This window comes from Triturus cristatus, chromosome 10, assembly GCF_964204655.1.
Source record: "Triturus cristatus chromosome 10, aTriCri1.1, whole genome shotgun sequence".
Taxonomy (NCBI): Eukaryota; Metazoa; Chordata; class Amphibia; order Caudata; family Salamandridae; genus Triturus; species Triturus cristatus.
Window position 1 is genome coordinate 559,606,286 of NC_140593.1, and position 15,944 is coordinate 559,622,229.

Below are 15,944 nucleotides of genomic sequence, written 5' to 3' on the forward strand. Positions count from 1 at the left end.
TGATGGAATCAACTTTCCTAATAAATTTTGCTATTGCTATGATAACCTATCAGATTCTTAACCAGAATGTGTACTACCTTTCTTGAGGATAACACTCTAATTTACAAGTGTGCATAGTGATCATATGCTGTCTTCTGTAACTTCCGAATGGTCAAGTTTTTTGTAGTGTGCTATCTGACCTTAGCGTCTGTGCTGTAATCGAATATATTGTTTTTATAGACAACTTCATAGTACTGAGCAAGCTAATTGATCTGCTGAGAAGAAGTGGAAAACTTGACGAAGCCCCAACCTTTTTTGACTTGGCATTAGCCAAATCGTCCCGAATTCCGATGGAGCCAGGTTTTAACTACTGCGAAGGCCTTTGCTGCTGGTAAATTTCTTCAGATAATATCCTTGAAACATAATTATATTTGCAATTGTTGAGAGAAATGTAATAATGAAATATGTTTAAATTGAAAATCCTTTAAGAAGTTAACTGAAAAATGTAATGTGTTTTGTGACATCATGAACAAGATGATGTAGTATCGATGTCCCCTAATTCCTGTGTCGGTCTGAAATTTCATTTGTGAATTTGAATTTGGCAGGGTATAAAGTGTAAGAAACAGATTGTCTAAAACTAAAATTCTCTTTTAGAAGGATTTATTTTGTGAAAACTGCAAAGCAAAATACTTCGCACCATGAGCTGAGACTCTACATTTACTCATGCTGTAGCGACACATTTTATGTGACTGTGCTGAATGCATTTGAAATTTGTGCAGTGCAGAACATTACTTTGGATGGGGAATCATTCGAATACAGAACCTTTGCATTTGGCCATCAGTTGTCTGGCTTGTGTAGTTGTAATGATGGAGCTGCAAAATACTCAGCCAAAAATATGTGCAAGAATCTTCCAAATGCCCTTCACTTTACTGGATTGTCAATCAGTCATAATAGTCTTTCCTGATGGAGAATTCTTCCCGCAGGATCCTCACCTTATAAACATTTTCCCGTACAATAATTCTCCAGCACTGACATGTGGCACCAAAGGACTCCAACTACAGCTCTGCCACCCAGGATATGACAACTGAAAATGTAAGGCACTAGCTCCTGTTTTCCCACGCCTCATCAATGTGCGTCCTTATCTCTTCTCAGTGATTCCTAGTCAAAATTCCAGTGCTTTTCACATTTAGTTCTATTACCTCACCCTAAGATCTTGTGATTCACCCTCTGCCATAGGTGCCACAAAAACAAATACTTAATGGACATGTGTTTATGGTGTCTAGACTCTGGGCCTGATTTAGATATTTGCAGATGGGTCAATCCGTCACAACAAAGGACAGATATCTCGTCGGCCAAAATCAAAATCTGATGATATGGGATTTAGGTACCGATGAACTGGGTATCATCCCTGTTGTGATGGAGTAACCCGTCTGCCGATATCTAAATCAGGCTCTCTGTTCTGATTATTTATGCACCTGATGGCCATCAAAGAATAAGAGGACAAACTGTTGTGACTAAGGTCGGTCTTCAAGGAATATGCTGATGGACTCAGGTTCTCCTTCCCATAAGTACCCTGTCGGGGAAGGATTTCCTAAAAGATCCCGCAAAAGACCTCAGAAAGCACCGTATAAAGAAGCAAGTTTCTTTATTGGAAATGTTCCCTTCCAGCATGGGCGCCCCAGATTTTTGCTTTCTGTTGGTTTGTTGATCATGGAACTGTGTGCACTTTACCTCTGCCAACCAGTGGTAAAGTGCTTGTGCTCTCCCTTCCAAACATATTAAAATTGGCATAAACCTAATCAGCACACTTAATTCACCTATATGTCCATAGTGTATGATACTACAGGTAACTAGGGCCTATAATGAAATCCTTCTAGAAGGCTACATAACTCATTGTGCCACCAATTAAAGTGGCACTATAGAACATGTCTCCAGGCCTGTCCCTGCAGCCTGGTTTGGCAGGTTTAAACTGCCATTTCGATCTAGCAAACAAAACCCTTTGCCAGGCCTAAACCTTTATTTTTAAGATTTGTAAGTTACCCCTAAGGTATGTCCTTAATGACCATAGTGCAGGGTGCATAGTATTTCAAAAAGCAGGACATTTATTGATTTTATTTTTACATGTCTTGGCAATGAAAAGCATACAGTGTTTTTTCACGGTGGCAAGGCTGTCTCTCCCATAGGTTAACCCTGGTCTACACTATTACATTTATTAAGTGCTTTAAGGAAATTGGGTGTATTACATGATGTGGTAGTGAATCCTCACCGTGTAATACTTACCAAACCTTTTAGGACCCTTGGTTTTCATCTGTCAAACCCTCAACTCAATCCTGGGTAGTTTTGGCACTGAGCAGCAAGGCTTACACAGAGGAATACGTGTTAAGCATTTAAGTGCCATTGAGGTCAGTTAGAAGTACTTAGGGTGACCAACTCCGGCAGGGCGCTAGTCAGGGGTCCCGTCAAGGATCCTCAAGAGCAGTTACATTCCCAGAGATTAAGCAGTCCTTCAACAGTAAAAAGAACAATTGATGGACAGAATGCAAAACAATGTCATCCATTCACCCCAGTACAGAGATATGGGCCTAAATCCATTGTTTTATTGCTCCCCAGGCCATTCCAGTTTGTACTCAGCCATATGCAAATCAGTCTTGACTCTGCGCCTAATGGGGACAGTCCAGCCCGAACTGCCAGGCCTGGACTGGAAACAAACATCCTAGGACCAGTTTCAGGGTTTCACCCCTCATCAGCCAGGATAGCGTGACCCCATTGGCATGGAGATCATGGGATCCACGTCTGGGCATACCTGTCTCACTCGGAGTGACAAATACAGAAAGAACACTTGATGAATAGAATGCAGAACAGGGTCATACATTCAACCCAGTGCAGAGATCTGGGCCTAAATCCATCGTTTTTTGGCTTCCCATGCCATTCCAAAATGAACCCAGCCATATGCAAATCAGTCTTGACCGTCGCCCAATGGGAACAGTCCTGCCTGAACTGCCAGGCCAGGTCCTCCCTGGACTGGAAACAAGCATCCTAGGACCAGTTTCAGGGTTTCAACCCTCATCAGCCAGGATAGCTTGACTCCAGTGGCATTGAGATCATGGGACCCACGTCTGGGCATACCCGTTTCACTAGGGGTGACAAATACAGAAAGAACAATTGATAGAATGCAGAACAATGTCATACATTCACCCTAGTATGGAGATCTGGGCCCAAATTCATTGTTTTTTGCTCCCCGTGCTATTCTAGTTTGAACCCCGCCTTATGCAAATCAGTCTTTTATTTTTATTTTTTTAACATATTTTTATTGAACATAATACAGTCCTCAGCTCAACATAATTTTCAAATTGACATAGCAGGAGAGACCTGTGGTACAGGTTTTGCAGTACATGGTGCGCAACTCATCGTATGCAAATAAGTCTTAACCCTGTGCTCCATGGGAACAGTCCAGCCCGAACTGCCATGCCAGGTCCTCCCTGGACTGGAAACAAGCATCCTAGGACCGGTTTCGGGGTTTCACCCCTCATCAGCCAGGATAGCTTGACTCCAGTGGCATGGAGAGCACAGGACCCACGTCTGGGCATACCCGTCCCACTTTGGGTGGCAAATGCAAAAAACAATTGATGGACAGAATGCGGAACAATGTCATACATTCACCCCAGTACAGAGATCTGGGCCTAAATCCAATTTTTTTTGCTCCCCTGCCATTCCAATTTGAACCTAGCCATGGGAGTTTCATTTGCCTTTGTCGCATTAATTGGGAAGGGTATGCCCAGATATGGGTCCCATGCAAACTGTGCCTCTGGATTAAAGCTAGCCAGGCTGATGAGGAGTGATGCCCCAAAATCAGCCCAGGATGCTTGATTCCGGTCAAGGGAGGGCCTGGCTATGCAGTCCAGCCTGGAATGTATCCGTTGGAGCAGGGTGAAGACTGATTTGCACATGGCTGGGCCCAAACTGGGGTGGCGTGGTGAGCAAAAAAACAACGGATTAAACCAGATCTTTGTGACTGGGGGTGAATGTTTGCATTGTTCAGCATTCCATCCATCATTGGTTTCATTTGCTTTTGTTGCCCTAAGTGGGAAGGGTCTGCCCAGATGTGGGTCCCATGCTCACTGCGCCACTGGATTAAAGCTAGCCTGGCTGATGAGGGGTGATGCCCTGATACCGGTCACAGGATGCTTGTTTCTGGTCCAGAGTGTGCCTGGCTTGGCAGTTCAAGCTGGACTGTTCCCATTGGAGCAGGCTCAAGACTGGTTTGTATATGCTTGGTCCAAACTGGGGTGGCCTGGTGATCCAAAAAAAACGATGGATTAAACCCAACCCAGATCTTTGTGACTGGGGGTGAATGTTTGCTTTGTTCAGCATTCCGTCCATCATTTGTTTCATTTGCAGTCTTTCAACAGTTGCAGGCACTTTATCCGCATTGCGATTGCTTCCTATAGAGTGGGCCTGATGCAAAGGATGAAGGATGCTGAAGATCCTCTCAGGATTCTGTGGATGCGTCGTGATCAATAGTGGTCTTCCTGCAGAGATTCCTCGTACACGAAGGTGATGAGGGGTTCAAGGTTGCTGGATCGGCGTCCCAGTCATCTGGCACTTTGGGTTCTCTTGGTTTGACTGGGCTCTGGAGACTGCTTCTCCCTGAGCAGGACACAGCAGGCACAGTCCTTCTCTTCTCTAATCACCAGGTGCAGTCCTAGTCTGTGCAGCCTCTCTTCACTGGCCCCTCACGCAGTAATGCAGTCCTTCTTCGGTCATCTTCCAAGTTGGTTGGGATCTGAGGTCTGTGTACCAGAGATGCCCTCTTTATGCTCGGAAAGAGCCCTCAGGACAGGATACAGTTGGTAGCCAATGGGCTACCAGGTTCTTTTCCACCTGGTGGCCAATTCCTGTGGAGTGTGGCATCTGGCTATCCCAGGATGAGCCATTCTGTCCGCTCCCAAGATGGCGAGACCCCTCTCTGTGCGTACGGACCTCACTAGCCCACCCACGGGTGTTGTTACCTCAGGGTTACAAGCCCTGGGGAAACTGGTTTTGCAACTGGTTTCCCATCTTTGCTCCTCTTGCCAGCCTGTGTACCTCAAAAATGGGACAGCCCTTCCTCTGGATTCCCATATCTGCTCTTTGAAGCCTGCCTTTTGTGGCTAACACATAAGTGGCTTCCTGCAGGAGGGAGGAGATACCTCCCTGGCCTGCAATCTCTCATTGTTCTCCTTCCTGAGTGTTGTTGGCACGTCTCTCCAGGAGGGCAGAAAGTTGTCTCATGGAGCAGGATCCATGTGCTCATGGAAGGCATAGGCTTTTTAAAGGCAACAAAGTTGCAGCTTTGCTAAAGCTGCACACTGCAACAAGTTGCATTTATTTCGACCTGAGCTACAAGTTGGGCTTAATGTAACAAGTTGTTTGATACCTTGGAGTGCTCACGTTGGTCTCACCATTCAGGAGTTAGCATAGCTTAGGGGTCAGCATGTAATCCTGTACCTGCCAATTGGACAACCAAGTCTTGCCCCAGTAAAACTGGGGATTTGCGTGTTTTACTACCAGGACATGTAAAGTACATGTCCTGCCTGTGGCATATGCTGCACCCTGCCTTTAGGGCTCGGTAGGCCTGTCACAGAGGTGACTTACACACCTGTCCAGGGGAAGTGCTCGCTTTGCAATTGCTTCAAATGGCAAAAGTCTGGCTTGCCGTGCACGACTGCTTTACCAGTCTTCAGTGGCGGACTGGGGGACTTGCTTTACTTGCGGGATTTCCAGGGTGGCTGCAAGCCCTGGAGTGCTCCTTTAACTTACATGCCCTGGGTACCAGAGTACCATTTACTCGGGACTTACAGGTAAGTTAGCCATTTCCAATTCAATTTAGCCAATTCGACATACACTTAACCCCTTAACTGCTGGGCCTTCCTCCCCCAGTGCTGAGTCCTTTTTTAGCTACTTGGGGTAGTTTGCGCTTAGGTCTCTAACTTTTTGACCTCATAATGTATCCACACAAAATTTGCGTCCTTTTCTTCCAACATCATGGGGATTCTAAAGGTACCCAGGGTTTCTGGATTCTCCTGGAGGGGTCCCAGAAATTAGCCAAAATACAGGAATGTTTTTATTTTTGAAAAATGAGAAAAAAAGGCTACAGATGAAAGCGTTGTGGGGTTGTGGTGCTGAAATCGCCATCTTCCCAATTTTCAGGGACAAACACTTTTGTCAGAAAACCAAAATTTGCTACACAGTTTTGGCATTTTTCTGTGACATAGCCTATATTTGCTAATTTTTGTGCTTTCAAACTCTTTCCAGTAAATGGTAGAAATGGGTATGAAAGCAATAATGGACCCTGGAAAGCTATACATTTTAGAAAAGTAGACAAAATTCTAAATTCATCAAGGGATCATTTGTGTAGATCCTTCAAGGTTTCTTTATAGAAACTAACCGTTGAATATAGGAAAAATTGAAAATTAGTTGAAAAAAAGACATTTGTGTCAACGTTTTCACGTGTAACTTATAATTACGACAGCTATTTGAAAGCAATATACCGTTACATCCGCTGGACCTTTCTGGTTGTGGGGATATATAGGACTTGTAGGTTCACCAAGAACCCGACGAACCCAGAGCCAATAACTGAGCAGCGTCTTGCAGTTGTTTTTTATTATGTACCGAGTATATAGCAATTATTCTGGGAAAATGTAGACATGGAAAAATCGGTATGAAAGACACCTATGTATTTCTGAAATGGGAACAAATTATAGAGTTTAGAAACCGTAGATATTTGCACATTTCCGAAATTGGGAGTACCCATACTAGCATATAGGTCATTTTTCAAAATGACTTCTTTTTTTATACATTCTTTCATTTGGAAGGCAGAAATGCATCGAAAGTCAATAGGTAATAACAGTTGCTCTACAATTCTGTGGTACCCAAAGTCTCCCGATAAAAATGGTACCTCACTTGTGTGGGTAGGCCTAGTGCCAGCAACAGGAAATGACTCAAAAGGCAACGTGGACACACTTCATTTTAACGGTGAAAACTGACATCTTTTTTTGTAAAGTGCCTAGCTGTAGATTTTGAACCATACCTCTGCCGGCACCTAGGGAAACCTATCAAACCTATACATTTTTGAAAACTAGACACCCAGGGGAATCCAGGATGGGGTGACTTGACTGGCTCTCACCAGGTTCTGTTACCCAGAATTCCTTGCAAACCAAAAAATTAGTCCAAAAAACACATTTTCCTCACATTTCTGTGGTGGATAGTTCTGGAATCTGTGTGGATCAACAAAATTCCACCCACCCCGCGTTCCCCAAAGTCTTCCGAAACAAATGGTACCTCACTTGTGTGGGAGGCCCAAGTACCTGCGACAGGCAAGGTCCCAAAACATATTGAGGCGACATCAAAATTGCCTATCAAAATACAACCTGGTTTTGCAAGGGGGGTCACCTGGGTATTTGGCCCTGTGCCCGGCGGCCAGCTAGGGAAACCTACCAAACCCACACATTTCTGAAAACTAGACACCCGGGGAATTCCAGGGAGGTATGGCTTGCATGGGTCCCCCTCGATTTCTTACCCAGAATCCCCTGCAAACCTCAAATTTAACTGAAAAAATCACTTTTTCCACACATTTTTGTGTTGGACAGTTGTGGCATCACCGGGCTGACACAAATTTCCTACCACCCAGCATTCCCCTAGGTCTCCCGATTAAAAATGGTGCCTCACTCATGTGCTTTTCAGGGCATGTTGGGTAAAAAAAAAACTGTGAGAGCCACGCGAGTCTTTCAACCTTGTACTTCCCCCTTTGTCTACTACTCAAAAATGTGAAGGTTTGCCTAGGTGACGGCTGAGCTAGGGCACAAAGTTCCATGCTACCCATATTGAGAAAATAATGATTTGGAAATGACCATTACACCCCCACAAATCTCAATCTAACACTAATTTGGTAAAGCTAATCCACCACTTACACTGGTTGGTTTTAGCACCTCCAGAAACGCTGGCTTCAAAGCACAAATACTTATCAAAGTATATAAATATTGAAGCCAAGCTTCTGAAGGTGAGCCATGAAGCCACTTCACGGCACCAACCGCTTTATGGTCCCTTCACACGCCATTCACACACCACACACAAGGCTTCCATACCACCAGCCACCCGCCCAAACAACCAAATCACTTGCACTCACACAAACATACCACCGCCATGCAAGGGCCCATCACATTCATATGCCACAAGACATAATGTTTGACTACATTTTACCACCTGTCAAGTCTCCCCCTCCTTCCTGAACGTTACCGAACGCATGCCGAGTGAGCCTTTACTAATGGCTTCCAAGACAGCCACATGAGGCTCAAGAAGACATGTCTTTCATGGGCCTTTAGCGCACTCACTATGCTAAATCCAACTCCTTCCAGTTTGTGAATGCAAGTTGGGGGGTGTCCGAGTATCCTTGTAGGCCATATCTCAAACTAAGCGAGCATATCTACCTTTGAAACTAAGGCAAACATGCTGTAACGTTTCAAAAGATAACATCATAAACTATGAAGAACGGATGAATGTGAAACACGGGTAGCCTGTGACAACGTAGCATATGTCCAATTCACCGTTATGTGCAGTGACTGTAATGCACTCATCATACAGCAAACTGACCATCTACTAAGTTCTAACGGAGGATGAACATGGCAAGCAGCATTGACCCATTAGTACTATAGTAAATTCAGTGCGGGTGTGGCAGCAATGGATTTGAATCCATGGGTGAAGATGAAGTCATGACGTGTATCTATACTTCCTTTACTATCTGCCTTGTACCTTTGCAATATTCCTCGGAGAGCGCACCTACCATAAGCTGTTCTAACCCGTTTGCATGTCTGTCCTCATCAGAGTCCTAACTAATTCTGTCTAATTGTCAAGAGAGCAAAACCAAAGGGGATGATGAACGGAGTGTTGAACATTGCAAGCACTCACCCCCAGTCAACTGATCTGGGTTTAATCCATCATCATTCTTTAGCTCACTACGCCACCCCAGTTCAGACAAGGCCATATGCAAATCAGTCTGACCCTGTGCCTCATGGGAACAGTCCAGCCCGAACTGCCAAGCCATGTCTTCCCTGGACCGGAAACAAGCATTTTTGTAATTGTCAAGAGACCCTATACTAATGCCTTCCATCTCTAGTTACTTGAGGCATGAGAAAAGATTACTGTCACGTGTTATTAATGCTCTCACTGTGCTAAATCCAACTCCTTGCAGTTTTTGGATGCAAGTTGGTGGTGCCAGAGTATGCCGTAAAGTCATTCCTCCAGCTGAGCAAGCATATCTACCTTTGAAACTAAGGCAAACATGCTGGAAATTTTCAAAAGTTTTCTAAAGCCAACACCATAAACCATGACGAACGGTTAAATGTGAAACATGGGTACTCCATGACAATGTGGCGTATGTTCTGTCCACCAGTATGTGCAGCGTGGAGACTATAATACACTTATCAATTGTCGAACAGCACAATTGCCACGTTCTCAAAGCAGTTAAAGTTGTTGAAGTCCATGATTTCCTGAAGTAGAGGAAGAAATATTCTGCAGCTTCTTGCGTAGTGAAGGAGTTGCCCACAGACAGTAGGTATCCATTCCCACCAATTGAAAGGTTTACCTATTGGCAGCTCCACCTCATTCAATTTCCTAGTATTTTGTTTGCGTGATACAACATAAAGCAAGTAGGAAAACAGAAGGCAGGCTTACTTGGGCACTGGGGACAGTAAACACGAGTCTCCTGCCTCTTTCCCTGCATCGAGCACACTTTACAAAGACGACATGGTCGCTCCTTTTTGGGTGTTGCAGGAATTTTATCAGCAAAGTGTCGCTCCTGCAGCCTTGCCATGTCCTCCAGAACACATGAAGTGGAGGCTGCTGCTTCTGTAGCAGTGAGACTTTCAATCACAGACAACTGAAAGTCAAGGAAAGACATGAGTCTTCCTGTGGTGGTCTCACGATAAATAACATACGCATTGTATGTTGCCATCTGGATCAGGTGCGTAAACAGTTTCTTATGCCAAGTGCGAGTTTTACGACTCGCATTGTATGGCTGAAGAACCTGGTCGTTCTTGTCCACCCCGCCCATGTACTTGTTGTAATCAAGTATACAGGTGGGCTTGTGGACTTTGGCCATCTGACCCCAAACCATGACAGGGGAAGTGCTCTCAGTATGAATTGTAGTGAGCACGTACACCTCATGCCTATCTGAGAACTTGACTGCGAGCAGTTCGTTGGAACGCAACGCAGTGCTCTGGGATTTCTGGAGCTTCTTGCAAACAAGCTCCTGCGGGAATCCTTTGCGGCGACAACGAATTGTACCGCAAACCACGGTGCCAGCTTTGTAGAGCTCACTGAACAGCTCTACTCCTGTATAGAAATTGTCCACATAAAGGTTATAACCTTTGTGAAGTGGTGGCTGGACAAGCTCCCATACGATCTTTCCTGTGACCGCAAGCGTGGGAGGGCAACCTACAGGGTTAAGAGTTGTCCTTCCCTGTATACACACCCAAGCTGTACACATAGCCAGTCGAGCTCTCACACAGCATGTACAGCTTGATGCCATAGCGAGCGCGTTTGCTCTTAATGTACTGCCTAAACAGCAGCCGCCCTTTATACAAGATCAAGGATTCATCAATGGCTATATTCTTTCCAGGAGTATAAACCTCTGGAAACCTGGCAGACAAATGTTCCACGACAGGCTGAATTTTGAACAACCTGTCATGGTCTGGATGGTCCCGAGGCAATGCAGCAGAATTGTCATTGAACTGCTGCATGCGCTGCAATAGCAAAAAACGATCTCTGCTCAGGTATGGTGCGAAGATTGGGGTTAACCAAACCGTGCGAGTAGGACAGTAGGATAGCAAGGATGGTTTATGCACTACCCCATCGCGGCGTGCTGACGTCACAGATGGGTGGGAGTGGGTGCGGGGGGAGACCAGGAAAGCCTTCAGTGTCTCCCCCGGGGAAAAAAAAAAAAAATCTCCTGTGCTTTTTACCGGAGGTTTAAAGGGGGGGCCGCCATTCGCTGACGCAAGCACCAAAGGGGTTAACGGTCAGGGCACTGAGCTCTGGTTAGCAGGTCCTAGTGCATTCTCAGTCAAAAAACCAGCAGAATCTGTTGAAAAACCTGAGGGTGACCATACAAAAAGGGACATTTCCTTACAAGTTCTAAATTCATTTGGGTGTAGCTAGAAAAAATGGCTCAAGGACTCATTTTAAGAGGAATTTAAAATCTAACTTAATGGTAAAGTTGGACTTTATATTATTTTAGAACTGACACATTTAGGATTTTGTCATTTTCATTCCCAAGTCAAAAGGCTTTCCTCTGTGTCCACCTGTCATCTGACCACTGATGACTCCCCAGTGGTGAAATGTGCATTGCTTCGAGACAGTGGACAAAAGGTCCTGGGAGCAGGGATGGGGACTCCTCCCTTGATGGGATGGCCATGGGTCTGTGCCCAGTCCCTTCCTAAACTTCAAAGAATGCCTTACTTGTCACTAGCATATGAACCTCACACCTAGGCCTGCTGCCGCTTTGTCTCACTAGTCAGGCTGGCAACAAACCCAGTGGGGTTAGTGGAATTGATTAGAATGGGTATCAATGTGGATCCCACAGACCTCCCCTCAGAACACTCCTGGTACTGTGAGGCATCAGATGAAGGACTGCCTTGCTGTCTGAGATGCCTGAAGGAAGACTGGACCTGCGTGGCTTGAACCCACGACCCCAGAAGTGACCCAAGGGCCAAATCAACAAATGTTGACTTGTGACATGCATGTAATGCTGTGTCAATATGGTATTTGTATGTAGTGGTGGTGCCCAAAAATGGCACAGGCTTCATAGGTGAAGGCTACTGGAGGACCAGAATGCATCACCCCAAACATGAAAATTGTAAGGACCAAGTTAAAGTCTCAGTAAAAAGAAAAAAATCACATAGCTGAGGAGGTATTCTGGAGAATCTTCAGAAAACTCAATAACCGGCAGAGATTAAACAAATGACCTTACTCTAACAATGCCTCTTTGTTGCATTTATGCTGAGACCCTTTCTGGCCAAGGAGATGACAAAGTTAATTATGAGGCTCTGCCAAAAAAATGATCCACCTCCCAGTCTCCAAAACAAGAAGAGAACGTTATGATGTAGTTTTATCATAGCAAATTCTGCCCTGCCACTAAACTCCAATAATTTTATATTTTACGTTGGTCACCCTCTTAAGGTTACCCTCAGTGGGAGGATGTTAATACTTTACCAGGTGTCGCCTCAATATACTCTTCAGCTAAGATGACCCTTTCAGTTTCTCTTCATGCATTTTCAAGGAGTAAGTCAATAAGGATTTAGACACAATCTGTTAGACAAATAATACATGTTCATGCATTAACCTCAGTTTGAAGGATTTTTTTTTTACAAATGAGAACACTTATTTAGAGACAGAACCATGTGTGACTTAACCCTTTCGCTGCGGCGGGAATTCCGCCGCAGCGCTGGGGGGGGTTTGGGGGCAGCGCGGTGGCGCGGTGCTCATGACAGAACCACTCCATCATGAGCCGCGGTTGTGCTGTGCTCATGACGGAGTGGTTCCGTCATGACTCTGCCCACTGTGCTAATCGCCCGCACAGGGGGGGAATTAGCGCCGCGTGGGCGGTGCGGCCGCCAACGGCCGCAGCATGACGGAACCACTCCGTCATGAGCACACGGCGACCGTGGCTCATGACGGAGTGGTTCCGTCATGAGCGGGGAAGGGGTTAAGAGAATGGGTATGAACATTCTGTACAGTTGTGCTCTCCACAGAGTTATAAGACTAATTTTTATCATGTCGTTTACTACATTCATAGCTGAAGAATGTCTGACTCTTACCGTTGCACTTGTATCCAGGATTGAATCCAGAGCAGGTTAAAACTACAAGCTCTCAATATGTCACTACATTAACTCTAAGCATAAATTCGGAAAATGCCAGAAATACTCAATTGCAGGAGCATAAACCATGGCTTTACGCATTCTGGCAGTTCTTCCTTCTACATAAAAAATACATCAAAAGCAGTTGGAAATGTACTCCTTTACAATTAGGTCTACGTATAACATACACTTCCAGTTTTTATTCACAAAGGATTCTAGGGGAGACCTTAGTGGTGACTTATATGTAAACATAAGGTAGTTTGATACTTTGGAAGTACCTGTAAATCCAAAATCGAATTTGCATATAAATTTAAGATAAAGGCTTTAAGATGATAGCAGGCACCACAGTAAAGCACACTTAAGTGCATTAGGTCTACTGGACCTCTAAACCTACATGTCCTATTATATACTAGGGACTTACAGCTAGGCTGTCGGCACCAATTATTATTACACCTAATTAGCATATCCTTTTAATCACAGCAATGGCCTTGGGCCTGGTAAGCAAGGCCCAGGGCGCAGTCAGTCCGTTACCACGGGTAGCAAGCAAAAACATAGGGGCGATCGGGGCAAAAAGGATGACTTTCTCACACACTGCATTCCATGCAAATAAGTAACACTTGGCATTGTGGAGATGCATGATGTGTGCCCTCTCCATCCATATTACAGATGCGGCCATACAAGTTTATGCTGTAATTTAAAAGTACCCAGAGTGCACAATAAGCAGGCGCAAATGACTTTTGTGCCCCTAGGGCACATCCATAATCAGGCAGTTGGTGTCAGTGGGCTACAACGGGTTCAAGTCAGTACAGGCTTTAGTTTGATGAAAATACATTGTAATTGACAAATCATGTGTTGAAGTTCAAATTCCAAAACAAACGTGCCCCTTCCTATTTCCCACAGTATTTCTGTATTCATATTTCTGTAGACTCCTTCGTTCCCTTCAAATTATTTTCTCTTTTTTTCTTTTTATTTCTTGCTACTCTTTGATTTCTTCCACAGGTTCAAGGGTGAACCCAACGAGGCACTACAATTTTTCAACAAGGCACGAAAAGACAGTGACTGGGGGGAACGTGCCATTTACAATATGGTTCAGATCTGCCTCAACCCAGACAATGAAATTGTGGGCGGTGAAGTGTTTGAAGAACTCGATGAAAACAAAAGGTAAATTTTGCTCTCACCATTAAGAATTATGGTTTTGATATACTTTACAAATTGAATTTTTGTTTATTCTTGCTGTAATGTATTCACATAATCATGGGCAAAGAACGATCAACTTTCTAATAGTACATTCTCTATTATTAATTTTTTAAAGCACTATTACTATGCAATTAAAGTTCTGTTTCCAAGTTAGGTAATACATTTTCTAATTTTGGACAGCTCATTGCTCTGGGCCATATGGAATCAAATTATTGATTCCAGTGACAATTCCATAGTCTTAAAGTTGTCTTGCCAGTTATGCCTTTCTGCTTGCTTCCACTTGAGAGAACTTGGACAAAAACTCCAGTTGCCATCCCAACCACCTTTCTCCCCTCTTAGGTCTGCCTAACCCTCACACACTACCCACGCTGAATTCTGCCTTCCATCCAACGTCAACAGGGATTTTCTCAATAGATAACTTTACAGTGATTCACAGCAAAATTGTATTTGTCCATTCATGGCTTCTGTAACTTGTTAACATTTACCATCACCGGACCCGAGTGAAACAAGCATTTGCAATGCAATCGGTCTCGCCTTTGGGACCTTATATGTATTTAGCATGCAGCACATTAGCCTGGGTGCTGAAACATCGACTGTCCTTTAACATGGAGGGAAAGTAAGCACCAAACTGTGTGACACACTAGGTTTGGGAACACATGGAGAGAAATATTGCCTTTCTGCGGTAAAAATGGTATACTCCAAAGCTCTGTTTATGATATAAAATCAGGGCCTTCGTGGTCATATCACTGAAAATACAAGATTTGAAAAAATATTGTCTACGGGTGCTCGTGGAAGACCATTTCTGTGGACTGGAATCTTGGGAATGCTAAAGTTATTCTGGTATTTTACTGAACTCTGCTGGTCGTTTTCTATCAAAGTTAAATAGAGGTAGTTGCCATAAAAATAAAAACAAGCATTGGCATAGCCAATAGGTCGCGCCTTTGGAATCTTATAAGTGTTTTGTTATCTAGCACAATATCCTTGGTGCAACAACATCAACTGTTGCATGGCTAAACACTTATAAGGTCCCAAAGGGAGACCTATTGGCTGTGCCAATGCTTGTTTAAAGTGTGGCGCTATGACTCAACAAGAGACAAAACAAGCCATTAGATTTAGCAGAGTAGTTCAGCATAACTTCTGAAGTGTACGCCAATGACTACTTGAAAATGCTTTCTTGAAGGAGTACTTTTTAATTGCCTTTGCCCACAAATGAGAGAAGGCCACTACCAAATAAAATAGCTACTCTTTCACAGTACTGAAATTTGTTCCACTGCCTCTTGTTCTGCTGAATATTTTATCAGCCATTACAAACAAAATAAGCATGCCATGCTGGGAGAGGAGTGTGCAAATGCACGTGCAGATAAAAGATTTAACATTTGGAATTGTTTTCTCTACCTCCTCGAGTAAGCGGTTTGAAGTTTCTGCACACAATCAATCAATCGTGCACACAGTCAAATAACAAAATGAGAACACAGACTTTCTCGGATTGTTTTATCTTCACCACCGTGGTTAACACAAAAGATTACATTTTTACGAGAGTCAGATATTACACCCTGCTGGAAACATAGGGTCTAGTTGTAGGTCAAGAAAAATCTTGCTGAATGGAGAATAGTTGGAAGCCAGTTTCATATCTACAGCTTGTGTAAACATTGAGACGTCATATCAACATATAAGAAGGTCTTTGCAGTAAAAACAATCAAAGGCAGCACCTTGATACGAAGTAAAGGTTTCTCATTACCCACATTTTTAAAGGTGTACACACTATTTCTCAAACGTTGCAATCCATCACACTAAACCAGGATCGCCACCGAAACCAGAAGAACAGTCACCCAGGCCTTCGTCACCAGCCGACTGGACTACGGGAACGCCCTCTACGCT

At 44.1% G+C, this 15,944-nt stretch overlaps 1 protein-coding gene across 1 annotated transcript in view; it reads left to right on the top strand.

Moving 5' to 3' along the window:
- Positions 1-15,944, top strand: part of LOC146789728 (tetratricopeptide repeat protein 21B-like) — a 330,277-nt gene that overhangs the window by 164,974 nt on the left and 149,359 nt on the right. The window contains exons 17-18 of the mRNA XM_085631188.1: positions 220-370; positions 13,869-14,030. Of these exons, the coding sequence (XP_085487314.1) occupies positions 220-370; positions 13,869-14,030 (313 nt within the window). The remainder of the gene's footprint in view (positions 1-219; positions 371-13,868; positions 14,031-15,944) is intronic.